This window comes from Bos indicus, chromosome 16 (assembly GCF_029378745.1).
Source record: "Bos indicus isolate NIAB-ARS_2022 breed Sahiwal x Tharparkar chromosome 16, NIAB-ARS_B.indTharparkar_mat_pri_1.0, whole genome shotgun sequence".
In the NCBI taxonomy this organism is placed as follows: domain Eukaryota; kingdom Metazoa; phylum Chordata; class Mammalia; order Artiodactyla; family Bovidae; genus Bos; species Bos indicus.
The window spans coordinates 80,878,441-80,892,494 of NC_091775.1; the positions used below are offsets into that span (position 1 = coordinate 80,878,441).

The following is a 14,054-nucleotide window of genomic DNA, read 5'->3' on the forward strand; positions in this document are numbered from 1 at the left end:
CCACACACATATACACATATACATACCACCCACACACACTATGCCACACACACACAACACAGACACCCACACACACATACACAATACACACACACACACCCCCCGTACACACGCCACATCACACATTCCACACACACAAACCCCACACCACACACACATACCACAGATACCACACCACAGACACATGACACACACCACACACGCATTACCACATACACACGTCTCACACACCGTATGCATACCACACACGTATCCCACGTATGTACCATGCACAACACATCGCACACACAGTATCAGAACTAGTAAGCCAGTTCATACGGCAGGACATGAACCAGTACAGGAAAATCTACTGCATTCATACGTTAGTAATGAACAATTTGGAAATGAAATTAAGCAGGTCCGTCTACCACAGTATTAAAGAGACTCAATATCTACAAATTTAAGGAAAGTGTAAGACTTTATGCTGGAAAGTGAAAGGGAACATTGCAAGAAATTACAGAAGATTTTAAAGGGAAGGACGCTGTAAGACACTGTTGTTAAGGTGGAGATACTCCCGACACTGACCTGCAGATCAGTGCGTCCCGGTCAAAATCCCAGATGGCTTGTTTTTTAATAGAAATGAACATGGCAATCTTTTTTTAAACAAGCACACCTTAAAATCTGTATGGAAACTCGAGACACCCGAAATAACCAAGACAACCTTATTAAAGAACAAATTTGGAAGACTCACGCTGTCTAATTAAAAAAGCTAACGACAGGCACTTGTCCCTGGTGGCCCAGTGGACAGGACTCTGCACTCCACCGAAGGGCACAGGTGTGATCCCTGGTCCTGGAACCCACATCCTGCACGGCGGCAGCCGCAGCCGACCACTGCCCCGCCCCCAGAACCAACAATACTTTACACGGTGATTAAGACAGCGTGGTGTTGGCACATGGAAACAATGCGACAGAGAACACAGGAATAACCCGCACATTTATGGTCAGTTGATATTTTACAGGAGCACTAAGACAGCTCAGTGGGGGAATAATAGTCTTTGCAACAAATGGAGGGCCACACACAAAACACATTCATGGAGATGAACTCAGAGTGCTTTGTGACCTGAATGTAGGAGCTAGAAGCACATGGCTCCGCTAAGAAAACCTAGGAGTAAATCTTTGTGCCCTTGGGTTGGGTGATGGTTTCTTAGACACAACACCAAAAGCAGAGGCCATAAAAGAAACAAATTGGACATCATCCAAATCAAAGGACCCGTCAAAGAAAGAGCAGACACCGCGAAATGAGAGCAGAACGCGTCTGAAAAGGGGCTGGTACAGAACATACAAAGAACTCGTACAACTCAACAATAAAAAGAAATATTCAGTTAAAACATGAACACAGGATTTGAATAGACATTTCTCTGAAGGAGACATACAAGTGGCCGATAAACACGTGAAAAGAAACTTGGTGTCATTAGTCATCAGAGAAATGCAAATCGGAAGCCCAGCGGGATGCCACGTCACCTCTACTAGGATAGCCGTAGACAAAAGGATGTAACGACAGGTGCTGCCCAGGGTGTGGAGAGCTCGGAAGGCTCAGGCAGCGCCTGCGGGAAAGTAAATCGGTGCAGCCATTTAAAAGAAATTGATTGGAGTATAGTTGATTTACAGTGTGTTAATTTGTGCTGTACAGCAAAGTGGTTCAGTTACACGCGCGCACACACACACATTCTTCCGTAAAATATTCTCCGTTGCGGTGCATCACGGGATGTGAATGTGGTTCCCGTGCTGCACAGGAGGGCCTCGTTTACCGCCCTGTATGGAATAGTTTGCACCTGCTGACCCCGGGCTCCCGTCCTTCCCTCCTCTCCGCCCACAGCCGCAAGTCTGTTCTGCGTCCCGAGTCTGTTTCCGTTTGTAAATCGGTTCGTGTCCTGTTTCAGATGTGACGTGAGTGGCATGTGATGTCACATTGGTGATGGCGTCTTTCTGACTCGCTTCACTCCGGTGATCTCTGATCCACCCACGTTGCTGCAAGTAGCGTCAGCTCACTCTTCGTGAAGGCTGAGTGTGCGGTGTGCGTGCAGCGCGTCTTCCTTGGCTGTTCCCGTCGGGGCGCCCAGGCGGCTCCCGCGTCTTGGCCACAGTGTGTAGCGTCGCTGGGAGCAGAGTGCGTGCATCTTTGAATTAAAGTTTTGTCTGGCTGTTTCCCCAGGAGCGGGAGTGCCCGACCACGTGGGGACTCGGTTTTTAGTCTGTTAAGGAACTTGTACACCGATCTCCCCAGTGGCTCCGGGAAGTTTGGTAGTTCTTTAAAATGTCAAATGTAGTTACCATATGACCCAGCACCTCCGCTCACGGGTTTTTATCCCAGAGAAATGAAAGCATGCACAGAGAGGTTTACGGCAGCGTTGTTCAGGAAACTGAGGTGGAAATAACCGATGTCCATAAACTGATAAATGTGTGACCGGTGCGGAGGAATATTCCTCGGCCACAGAGCAATGAGGCGCTGACGGCGGCTCCACGTGGTGCCCTCGACGCTGTGCTGTGGGAGAAGCAGGACACCGGGCTTGTGTCATGGGATTTCGTCTGTGTGAGAAGTGGGAACAGGGGAGTCTACACACAGCTCAGGGGTTGCCCAGGCTGGGAGGAGGGGGAGTGGGGAGGGACAGGTGAGGAAGTGGGGCTTCTTTTTGGCGAAACGTTCTAACTGGGTTGTGGTGATGGCTGCACGACCCTCTGAATATACTAAACCCCCCCGAGGAAAGGAAGAGTGCGTGGATCCCGTGGGTGTGAACTGCCTTCACCTAAGCCTCCAGAGTCGGGGGCAGGGTTGCGGACGGCGGGGTAGGGGCGAGGGCCCAGGGCAGGGGCTGTGGAGGGCCGGGGTCTCCACCTGCCTCTCAGGGCGCATCTCCAGGTCGGGGCTGTTGACCAGCATGGAAGGAGCTGGCCGAACGCACGGCGAGTACGCGGGGTGCCAGGGGTGGCTGCGCGGCCTCCGCGGAGGACGCGGGCTCTGAACTGTGCCCTCAGCAGGACCCTGGTGCAGGGGGATTGTAAAACTCCTGTGCTGCTTGTCTGATGACCTGGATCCCCAGGGGTGCCCCCCTGGCTGCCCGGTGTGGCCGGGCAGGCGGATGTCATGTCCGCCCCACCTGACCTCAGGGGGCCTATTTTGAGCAGCAGAAACAGCTCGGTGGAGAGGGGAGGGGAGCAGAGTTGAAAAACTCCTAAGATCATTACCTTAAATGAAGACCATCACAAGAATACTTTAGCATCAAGAACTTGAAAACGAGCCAAGCTCGACAGTGGATGACTGCACGAGTGGGGTGTGTGTGACTGTCGGGCTGGGCGTTACATAGCTATTTAAGTGAGAAAGGAAGATTGTCATGATAAAGGAAAATACTTGGGACAAAATTTTACATGAAAAATGCAGAATACCTCACTCCCAGATGGAACTAGAGGTAAAGAACCCGCTGCCAAGGAAGGAGAGACACAAGCTCGATCCCTGGGCCAGGAAGATCCCCTGGAGAAGAAAATGGGGACCCGCTCCAGTGTTCTTGCCTGGGAAATCCCATGGACAGAGGAGCCGGTGGGCTGCAGTCTGTAGGGTCGCAGAGTCGGACGTGATTCTGAAGCGACTTAGCATTCAAATTATATATAGTATGGTCTCAACACAAAACACAGAAAAGAATTCTTTGCGGATCTTCCAAAGACACATGAGTTGTCCGTGGAAGGCAGGGTCCTGAGGAATGTCACCCAACTCTCCTCCCTCCCCCATACACCTGAGTTACTGCTGTTAGTAACGAGCAGCCCCCTGGCGGCTCAGACAGTAAAGAATGTGCCTGCAGGCAGGAGACCAGGGTTTGATCCCTGGGTTAGGAAGATCCCCTGGAGGAGGGCATGGCAACCCACTCCAGTATTCTTGCCTGGAGAATCCCATGGACAGAGGGGCCTGGTGGGCCACAGTCCATGGGGTCATGAAGAGTCACACTCGCTTGGACAGGAAGTTAACATGCCGTTGTGGGGAGGGTGCAGGGCTGGCGAGAGGCCCTGACTCAGCCCGGGGAGGGAGCGGCTCCAGGGATGGATGTGGGTACCACCTTCCTGGACCAAAGGCTGAACCCCACCCTGGGCGGGTGTTGATGGGGCCTGCGGCGCGGGGCCGAGGGTGGTCTGGAGGGTGGGGTGCTGGGCGCCGGCGTGGGCCCGGGAGGACGGCTCGTTCTCGCTGTGAGCTGCCTCCTGCCCTGGGCGGGGTGCTCGGGTGGAATGGGGTTCGGGAAAGCCACGTGCTCTGGGTGAGTGCGGGGGTGCCCAGGCTCTGTTTCTGCCTCTGTGAAATGGGGGTGTGTGTGTGACTAAGGGGGGTTCTGCACAGCCCTGGGGGCACATGCCGGCCGAGGGGTGGTCGTGTGGGTGCCACTGCTCCAGTGTTGCTACTGCTGGAAGTATCCTTGAACTTAAAGGGATTAAGTCGGAAAAAAAAGGCTTAAAAAATTTTTTTATTGAGGTTGATTTACAGCATCATGTTAGTTTCAGGCATTTCACATGTCATACGCAGAGCCACGCTTTCTTAGATTCATCCCCATGTGAGTCCCTACAGAGTGTGGAGTAGTCCCGGTGCCATACAGTAGGTCCTTCTGTTTTATACACGGTCGTGTGTATCCGTCAGCCCGGCTCCCTATCCCTCCCATCCCTTCCCCCTTATTTACCATGTTTATTTTCTACATCTGTGCCTATATTTGTTTTGTAAATAAGTTCATCTGTACCGCTTCTTTTAGTCCACACGAGTGATGTCTTTGTCTGACGTACTTCACTCAGTATGACCATCTCTGGGCCCACTGGTTTCACGGCAGGGTTATTAGTCCATCCTCTTCGGGGCTGAGTAGTATTCCACGGTGTGTGCGCTGTGTCTTCCTTCTCCACTCCACTGCCGATGGACGTGCAGGTTGCTTCCATGTCTTAGGCCATTGTGAACAGAGCTGCAGGGAACACTGGGTCGCATGTATCTTTTAAAACTATGGTTTTCTCCAGGTCAATGCCCAGGAGTGGGGGTTCAGGGTCATATGGTAGCTCTGTTTTTGATATTTTAAGGAGCCTCCATACTGTTCTCCATAGTGGATATAACAATTTGCATTCCCACCAACAGTGTAGGAGGGTTCCCTTCTTTCCAGGATTCAGTTTGCAGACTTTCTGAAGCTGGCCATTCTGACTGGTGCGAGGGGATGCCCAACTGGAGTTAGATTTGTGTTCTCTGATAATCAGTGATGGTGAGCGCTTTCTCATGTGCTTTTTAGCCATCTGTATGTCTTCTTTTGGAGAAGGCACTGGCACCCCACTCCAGTACTCTTGCCTGGAAAACCCCATGGACAGAGGAGCCTGGTAGGCTGCAGTCCATGGGGTCACTAGGAGCCGGACACAACTGAGCAACTTCACTTTCACTTTTCACTTTCATGCATTGGAGAAGGAAATGGCAACCCACTCCAGTCCTTGCCTGGTGAATCCCAGGGACGGGGGAGCCCGGTGGGCTGCCGTCTATGGGGTCACACAGAGTTGGACACAACTGAAGTGACTTAGCAGCAGCAGCAGCACGTCTTCTTTGAAGAAATGTCTGTTTAGATCTTCTGCTCCTTTTTAAATTTTTTATATTGAGTTGCATGAGCCATTTGTATATTTTGGAGATTAATCCTTTGTCAGTCTCTTTGCAAATATTTTCTTCCATTTTGCAGGTTGTCTTTTTGTTTATGGTTTCCTTTGCTATGCAAAAGCTTTAAAGTTTACTTAGGTCTCATTTACTTTTGTTTTTATTCTTATTACTCTAGAAAATGGGTCAAAAAAGATCTTGCTGCAATTTATGTCAAACTTATGTCTATGTTTTCCTCAAAGAGCTTTATGGTTGTCTGGCCTTACATTTAGGTCTTTAAGCCGTCTGAGTTTACTTTGTGTTTTGGTGTTAGAAGTGTCCCGTTTGCCCAGCTCCACTTATTGAGGGCTGTCTTTACACCATTGTATATTCTGGCCGGCCTCCTTTGTCAAAGATGAGGTGCCCATAGGTGAGTGGGTTTATCTCTGCGGTTTCTGCCCTGCTCCATCGGTGCCCATAGGTGAGTGGGTTTATCTCTGGAGTTTCTGCCCTGTTCCATCGGTGCCCATAGGTGGGTGGGTTTATCCTGCAGTTTCTGCCCTGCTCCACTGGTGCCCATAGGTGAGTGGGTTTATCCTGCAGTTTCTGCCCTGCTCCATCGGTGCCCATAGGTGAGTGGGTTTATCCCGCAGTCTGCCCTGCTCCACTGGTCTATGTTTCTGTTTTTTTGTGCCGGCACCACACTGTTTTGATGACTGTAGCTTTGTAGTTTAGTCTGAATTCAGGGGGCCTGATTCCTTCAGGAATTCCTGATTCCTAGATTTTTCTTTCTCAAGATTGCCTTGGCAGTTCAGGGTCTTTTGTGTTTCTGTAAGTTCCAAAATTGTAAATTTTTTTTGTTCTAATTCTGTGGAAAATGCTATTGGTAATTTGGTTGGGATTGCATGGAACTGAATCTGTAGATTGCTTTGGGAAGTGTGGTCGTCTGACAACACTGACTCTTCCAAGAGCACGAGGTCCCTCCATCTGTCGTGTTGCTGCGATTCTCTCATCAGGGTTAGTTTTCCGAGTGCAGGTCTGTTGCCTCCTCACGTAGGTTCACTCTGGGTGTTTTATTCTTTGTGATGCAATGGTAAGTGGAATTTTCCTCTTAACTTCTCTTTTTGTTCTTTTGCTATTAATGTATAGGGACCAAGGGGTTTCTGTGTATTAATTCTGTGCAGGTGAGCTTCACTGGTCTTCTGGCAGCACTGTGAGGGTTTCCTGGCATAGGGTCACGTCACCTGCAGGTTAGCTTCACTGTGAGGGTTTCCTATGGGGTCACATCACCTGGAGGTGAGCTTCACTGTGAGGGTTTCCTATGGGGTCACGTCACCTGCAGGTGAGCTTCACTGTGAGGGTTTCCTATGGGGTCACGTCTCCTGCGAACAGTGACAGCATTGCCTCTTCCTTTCCAACCTGGATTCCGTTTATTTCTCGCTCTCCTCTAGCTGCTGTAGCTGGGACATCCCCTGCTTGCTGAGCAACAGTGGCGAGAGGACACCATTGTCTTGGTCCTGATTTTAGTGGTGAGGCTGCAGGTTTTCACCATCATGAGGATGTTTGCTGTGGGTCTGTCACATACGGCCTTTGTCCACAGTCTTTAGCTTCTGGAAGAGCCTTCCGCAGCCTGTGGGCAGAGCCGTCTGCACTTGGGCCTCTGGGGTGCTCACCCTGCCCCCTTCCCCCGCAGCTGTCCCTCTGCCACCATGAGGAGCATCTTCAAGAGGAACCAGGAGCCTGTGGTGGCTCCTGCCACCACCACCATGCCCGCCGGCCCAGTGGACAACTCCACAGAGAGCGGGGGAGCGGGCGAGGGCAAGGAGGACATGTTTGCTATGTTCAAGGAGAGGTTCTTCAACGAGATAGTCAAGCTGCCTCGTGAGTGTCCCTGTGTGCTGGGTGGGCCAGGGGGGTGAGACGGCTGCGCACTCTCCTAATATTTGGGCTCTAGGCTGGATTCTTTGGCAATCCCCTTCAGGACTGGGGGTAGTGGGGGCGGCAGAGGGGTCTGTCACTAATGAAGGGAATAGGGAGTTTCTGTGCCCTCACCTCCCTGGGCAGAATGTTCTTACAACTTAGAAGACTCAAAAGGTGAAACCTAAAGATGAAGTTACACTTTCCAGTTACACTTTGAAATAGTTCTGTTAGACAATAACCCCCTCCCCACCGGGGCTTCCCTGACAGCTCAGTTGGTAAAGAATCCGCCTGCGATGCAGGATACCTGGGTTCGATCCCTGGGTTGGGAAGATCCCTTGGAGAAGGGAAAGGCTACCCACTCCAGTATTCTGGCCTGGAGAATTCCATGGACTGTATTGTCCATGGGGGTCACAAACAGTTGGACACAACTGGCCGACTTTCACCCACTGCTTCATAGATTCCTGGTGAAGATAGTGAAGAGATGCCCAAAGTCCAGACTTGGGGGGAGCAGCTGAGGGCTGGCCCCACTGCCCCTGCCACCCCCCCGCCCAGGTCACTAAGGAGCTCAGCCCTCTCAGCACTGCACTCAAAGGCTGCCCCAACCCCCCCCCATCAGGTCTGCACAAGGACTGTCCCATCCTCCGTGTGAGCCACAGTCACGTCTCAGCAGAGCCTGGCTGGGCCCCATGGGGGTGTGACGGCGGGGGCACAGGGCGCGTCATGATGGGCAGAGCCTATCTGGGTTTCGACTAGAGGGGGTGGGCTGCCCGGTGGCACCGCTGACCCCGTCTCCCCATGGGCAGTGCCCCCCTGGGCGCTGATCGCAATTGCCGTGGTCACGGGCCTTCTGCTGCTCACCTGCTGCTTCTGCATCTGCAAGAAGTGCTGCTGCAAGAAGAAGAAGAACAAGAAGGAGAAGGGCAAGGGCGCCAAGAACGCCATGAACATGAAGGACATGCGGGGCGGCCCGGTAGGCGGGGCGGCCCGGTGGGCGGGGCGGCCCGGTGGGCGGGGCGGCCCGGTGGGCGGGGCGGCCCGGTGGGCGGGGCGGCCGGGTAGGCGGGGCGGCCGGATAGGCGGGGCGGCGCGGTAGGCGGGGCGGCCGGGTAGGCGGGGCGGCCCGGTGGGCGGGGCGGCCCGGTAGGCGGGGCGGCCCGGTAGGCGGGGCGGCCGGGTGGGCGGGGCGGCCCGGTGGGCGGGGCGGCCCGGTAGGCGGGGCGGCCCGGTGGGCGGGGCGGCCCGGTGGGCGGGGCGGCCGGGTGGGCGGGGCGGCCGGGTGGGCGGGGCGGCCGGGTGGGCGGGGCGGCCCGGTAGGCGGGGCGGCCGGGTAGGCGGGGCGGCCCGGTGGGCGGGGCGGCCCGGTAGGCGGGGCGGCCCGGTAGGCGGGGCGGCCCGGTGGGCGCGGCGGCCCGGTGGGCGGGGCGGCCGGGTGGGCGGGGCGGCCGGGTGGGCGGGGCGGCCGGGTGGGCGGGGCGGCCGGGTAGGCGGGGCGGCCCGGTGGGCGGGGCGGCCCGGTAGGCGGGGCGGCCAGGTAGGCGGGGCGGCCAGGTAGGCGGGGCCAGGCTGCTCTGCCGGCAGGGCTGGTCCGGGGCGAGCCCCGCCAAGGGACAGGGGATCTGGGGTTCCCACCGGCAGGCCAGCGGGCCAGCCAGAACTCAGAGAACTGGGCTCCTCTCCGCCCGTCTCCTGGGGGCCCAGCCCGGAAAGGGCTTGGAGGTGTCCCGTGTCTCCTCTTGGGCACCTCACTTCCCCTTGTTTGTTGTGTGAGATGTTTCTTGCTGAAGGAGTCAGTGCAGAGGACTGCAGGAGGGCTCAGCCTGGAGGCCTCAGGGTGTGTGCATGGGAGCCCGGGAGGCCTCAGGGTGTGTGCGTGGGGGCCCGGGCGCGCGTGGGGCCTGTGTGTGGGGCGTCCCCGGCTCTACGCGGGCTGGTCTGCGCTGCGGGGTTTCTCACCACCGTCTCCTCTCCTCTCCCTGTGGACGCACCCGGCCTGGATGCCTGGCCCACACGCCTGGTACGTGTTGTCTGGGGTGGCGTCCTGTGCGGGGAGGACCGGGGCGGGCTCTACATGGGGGCGACCCCCCTTCTGTCCCTGATGCACCCCGCTCTCTCAGCCCCCCAGGATGACGATGACGCGGAGACGGGCCTGACGGAGGGTGAGGGTGAGGGCGAGGAGGAGAAGGAGCCAGAGAACCTGGGCAAGCTGCAGTTCTCCCTGGACTACGACTTCCAGGCCAACCAGGTGTGGGGTCAGGTCACCACCTCCCGGCGAGCCCGGCCCAGGGTCACTCGGTTCCCTGCGGCATGGAAACCCTGCATCCTGCCTGGCCCCCGCCCACGGGGGGCTGACAGGTGCCCGCTCTCTTCACAGCTCACCGTGGGCGTCCTGCAGGCTGCAGAACTGCCCGCCCTGGACATGGGCGGCACCTCGGACCCTTACGTCAAGGTCTTCCTCCTTCCAGACAAGAAGAAGAAATATGAGACCAAAGTCCATCGGAAGACGCTGAACCCCGCCTTCAACGAGACCTTCACCTTCAAGGTGACAGGCGGGAGGCACGGCGGACCGTGTCCCGGGCCATGATCCAGGCCCGGAACAGCTCGGTTGGGACCAGAGCCCGAGTCTCTGCGATGTCCACAGCCTCCGGACGCCCCCGAGCTGCCCTGACCCCTTCATCCTGCCTGTGCCCTGCAGGTGCCATACCAGGAGCTGGGGGGCAAGACCCTGGTGATGGCCATCTACGACTTTGACCGCTTCTCCAAGCACGACATCATCGGCGAGGTCAAGGTGCCCATGAACACGGTGGACCTGGGGCAGCCCATCGAGGAGTGGCGAGACCTGCAGGGCGGGGAGAAGGAGGAGGTGAGGCGAGGCGGGTCGGGGCGAGGAGTAGGAGGAGGTGAGGCTGGCGTGGGGCGGCGCCGGCCGGGCCCCCGGGTCAGCCGCCCGGCGAGGCCGCAGGCGCAGGGGACACCGCGCTCCTGTTCTCTCCACTGCCCGCTTAGCGCCAGTGACCCACCTGGGTCCTCGTGTGTCCGCAGCGAAGGCCCGCGCTGTCTGAGCGGGTTCTCAGCACAGGGCTTGTCTTCCCGGAAGCGGCTGCAGCACCTGCTCACACACTCACCGAGTACGAGCCCCCGCTGTGCACAAAGCCTCTGTTTAGACGCTGCCCTCCGAGCACCAGCCCCTGGGTGCGGGGTTGCACCCTGACCGGGACATGGGGGAGGTGGCCGGCTTTGGCCCCCAAGGCCCCCTCTGAGACGCTTCGGCTCCACGCCGTGGCAGTGGCAGAGACAGACCCTCCTCTCTGGTCGCGAGGTCCCTGCACTCTGGCACTGACACCAGATGGGAGGTGCCAGGGGCTCTGAAGACGACAGCGTACGCTGCGGGCGGGACCCCACAAACCCTATGTCCAACCAGAGCCTCCTGGGCACCACCGGCCATGGTGCCTGCAGCTCCAGTGTCTGCCTGCCGCAGGCAGGGCTGGGCTGCCCCTGGCCCGAGGCCCCACGGGGTCAGCCGTGCTGCTGAGATGGCCCGTACCCCGCTCTCCTGACAGCCGGAGAAGCTGGGGGACATCTGCACCTCGCTGCGATACGTGCCCACAGCCGGGAAGCTCACCGTCTGCATCCTGGAGGCAAAGAACCTGAAGAAGATGGACGTGGGCGGCCTTTCAGGTGGGCGCAGGGCTGCTGGCCGCCACCCAGGGCACCCGAGCCCTCAGGCTGCAAGGGAGGTGGGGGCGGCTCCCAGGAAGGGGCTGCAGGGCGAGGGGCGGGCTCTGCCAGGCTGGAGGGCTGAGCGACCACCCTGTCTTCGGCTAGTGCTCGGGGTTCCTGAGTCACCTTGGGCAGGCCGGTTTCATGTAGGCGTGTCTCATGGCCCAGGTCGGAGGATGGGTGGGGTGGGTCCCAGGTGTTCCCTGCCCAGGACAGATGTCACCAGGAGCCCCGAGCCCCTCACCGAGCCCCAGGCTGCGGCGGGTCACAGGGGCAACGCCTGTGACCACCCTGGCCCCGGGCTGGCGGTCCGGGGTGGGCTCAGGGCCTGGCTGCTGCACCCCACAGACCCCTACGTGAAGATCCACCTGATGCAGAACGGCAAGAGGCTCAAGAAGAAGAAGACGACGGTGAAGAAGAAGACCCTGAACCCTTACTTCAACGAGTCCTTCAGCTTCGAGATCCCCTTTGAGCAGATCCAGGTGCAGGGCTGGTGGGGCTGGGGCCCCCTGCTGACCCCCGCGGGCGGGTGGGCGGGCAGACGGCCACCACCCTGGGGCCTGGATCCGGGCGCTTCCCGAGCTGCCCCTTGTGTGGGCGGCAGGCCTCTCTAGCATGGCCTTTGTTACTCTGCAAGGATGGGTCTGCCCCTCCGGCTGCACGGGACCGGCTGGGTGGAAGGAGGTGGGAGCTGGGGGCGCTGCCCGAGGGCTCCTGCCCACCCTCCCCCCCCTCCCCCCGCAGAAGGTGCAGGTGGTGGTCACCGTGCTGGACTACGACAAGCTGGGCAAGAACGAGGCCATTGGGAAGATCTTCGTGGGCAGCAGCGCAACGGGCACGGAGCTGCGACACTGGTCCGACATGCTGGCCAACCCCCGCCGGCCCATCGCGCAGTGGCACTCGCTCAAGCCCGAGGAGGAGGTGGACGCGCTGCTGGGCAAGAGCAAGTAGGGCCGCGGCCAGGCCGCCGCTGAGACCCGGAGCCACGGACACCTCAGCCGCGCCCCCGCGGGGCGCCCTGCCCGTCTGTGTGGTCGTGCCCCGTCCCCTTTTTATAAGGACCCTCCCCTCCGACGGCTGTGGGAGGAGGGCCCCCAGAGGTGGCGTGGCCTGCCCAGCCCACCCCGGGAGCCGTCCCCGCTGCATGCCCGCACCCCACTCCTGCGAAGCTGCACCCCAGGCTCACCCCGAGGCGGTGCTCCCGGCTGGCAGTGCAGCCTCTCCCGTTCCCTGAGCGTATGGCCCCCCGAGACGGCGGCACTGCTGGGTTCTGGACAGGGCCCACGCTCTGGCTCCTGGCCGGGCGGGGGTGCGTGAGTGGCTGCTTCGGAGGCCAGGCGTGGAGACTGGATTGTGCAGAAGTCACTGCCCCTCGGGCTGGTTTCGGGGACAGCATGGACCTGAGCTGGTGGCCGGACTCACACGGGGTCTGTCTGTCCTGCGAGCTCACCTTGTGGACGGGAGATGTCAGACCATGAAGACACAGAAGACCCCTCCCCAGAGAGAGGGCGATGGGCCTGCTGAGCCCTGGTCTCCGGGCGGGAGGCGCGGGTGCCGGCCCCCAATGGGGCCGAGAGCTGAGCGGTGTCTCCCACCATCCTGCCAGCGCCAGTTTCCTCTTTTAGTCTCAGTGGAGCAGCACTGTCTGTGCAGACCCGGGGGCTTCCCGAGGAGGCCGTCCTTGGGCCTAGGTGAGCGGGGTGGGGGGGCAGTGGCCAGTGGCCGGCTGGCCTCCTGTCGTCCCCCGGGGCTTCTCTGGGTCCCCAGGGCATCCGTCCCTGCCCCGGGGTCCCCATGCTGGCTCCCCGCTCACCTCCCGTCCCCAGTGTTGATAAAAAGCCATATATACGTGAGTCCAGTGTGCACACAGGCTCCTTCCCCACCCGCAGCCTGGGCAGGAGCATCAGCCCGCGCCCCCCCGGTGGGCTCCCTCCTCCCCTTGCAGCCCCCAAGCGCCCAGAGCTGCTCCCCTCTCAGCCCACGTCCCCCCACCTGGACGGATGGCCGTCTTCGGCAGGCTCCTGCGGGAGGAAGACGCCGGGGTGTGTGCGCAAGGGCTTGTGTCCTGGGGGCCCCTCTTCACGGGGGGGAAGGGGGCGGCCCTGCCTTCAGGACTGGGTGACCACAGAGCAGCGGGATTCGGTGCTTCCTGAGGATCCCCCCATTTCAGGGCTCCACCCCAGGCTGACTTCTCACCCCTCCCATCCCCAGGACTGGCCTCCATCCTGATGCGTCTGCTGCTCTGGGGGTCTTGAGCCTGGATTTGGGGCTGGATGACAGTACTGGGCTGGCTGAGGGGCAGGGTGGGGGCACAGGGGCCTGCCAGGTCGGCTGGGCCCAGAGGAGCAGTCTGAGCAGACGTGTCTGCTGGCCTGTGGCTGCGGGAGATGCACGCGTGCTCCTGTCTCTGCCTGAGGGTCCTGGCCTGGGCCTGTGGGTACCCTAACCCTCCGTGGAGTGAAGGTCGCCAGGAGGGAAGTAGCAGAGGTGCCTCTCACAGAGGGGCTGAGAGTGACACGCAAAACCCAGGCCCCCAGAAACGAGCGGGGCCGCAGGCTGCTTCCTCGCCTCTCCGGAACAGGGGCTTGGGGCAGGGCCTCCGACTGTGGCCAGGGGCGTGGGGGGTAGGGGGCGGGGTGGTCTCAGCACAGCCTCAGCCCCTCCTCCCAGGAGACCACACAAGCTCCTGCTGCGGTAGCCTTGGGGCGGCAGCAGAGAGGGCCAGGGTCCCCGCGGGGGTGGGGTGCGGTGGGGCGCAGTAAGCAGGGTTGGAAGAGAGCCCCCCCTGGGTCCCGCAGGGTCTGGGTTAGTT

The 14,054-nt window shown here is 59.3% G+C and overlaps 1 protein-coding gene and 1 long non-coding RNA gene across 3 annotated transcripts; one reads left to right on the top strand and one right to left on the bottom strand.

Annotated features, from left to right (window-relative positions):
• Window positions 1–4,465: 4,465 nt before the first annotated feature.
• LOC139176485 (uncharacterized) lies at window positions 4,466–8,493 on the bottom strand. Its single transcript, XR_011560989.1, has 2 exons — window positions 8,384–8,493; window positions 4,466–7,986 (listed from the first exon to the last, which is right to left on the bottom strand). It is a non-coding gene; the product is annotated as an uncharacterized lncRNA (long non-coding RNA).
• Window positions 7,315–13,095, top strand: SYT2 (synaptotagmin 2). Of its 2 annotated transcripts, XM_070768789.1 has the most exons (8): window positions 7,315–7,486; window positions 8,329–8,495; window positions 9,648–9,767; window positions 9,897–10,064; window positions 10,218–10,385; window positions 11,083–11,200; window positions 11,591–11,724; window positions 11,987–13,095. In XM_070768789.1, exons 1-8 carry the CDS (start codon window positions 7,315–7,317, stop codon window positions 12,191–12,193), a joined length of 1,254 nt encoding a protein of 417 aa, XP_070624890.1. In that variant the 3' UTR covers window positions 12,194–13,095. The 2 variants fall into 2 exon arrangements, with proteins under 2 accessions (XP_070624890.1, XP_070624889.1); XM_070768788.1 differs by lacking the exons at window positions 7,315–7,486; window positions 8,329–8,495 and having other exon boundaries at window positions 9,073–9,767.
• The last annotated feature ends 959 nt before the right edge of the window (window positions 13,096–14,054 follow it).

Excerpts from the sequence above, each read along its gene's own strand:
- SYT2 (XM_070768788.1), top strand. The coding sequence starts at position 9,294 with ATGTTTCTTGCTGAAGGAGTCAGTGCAGAGGACTGCAGGAGGGCTCAG. Across the intron at positions 10,065-10,217 it reads ACGAGACCTTCACCTTCAAG|GTGCCATACCAGGAGCTGGG; the intron begins GTGACAGGCGGG and ends TGTGCCCTGCAG. Across the intron at positions 10,386-11,082 it reads AGGGCGGGGAGAAGGAGGAG|CCGGAGAAGCTGGGGGACAT; the intron begins GTGAGGCGAGGC and ends CTCTCCTGACAG.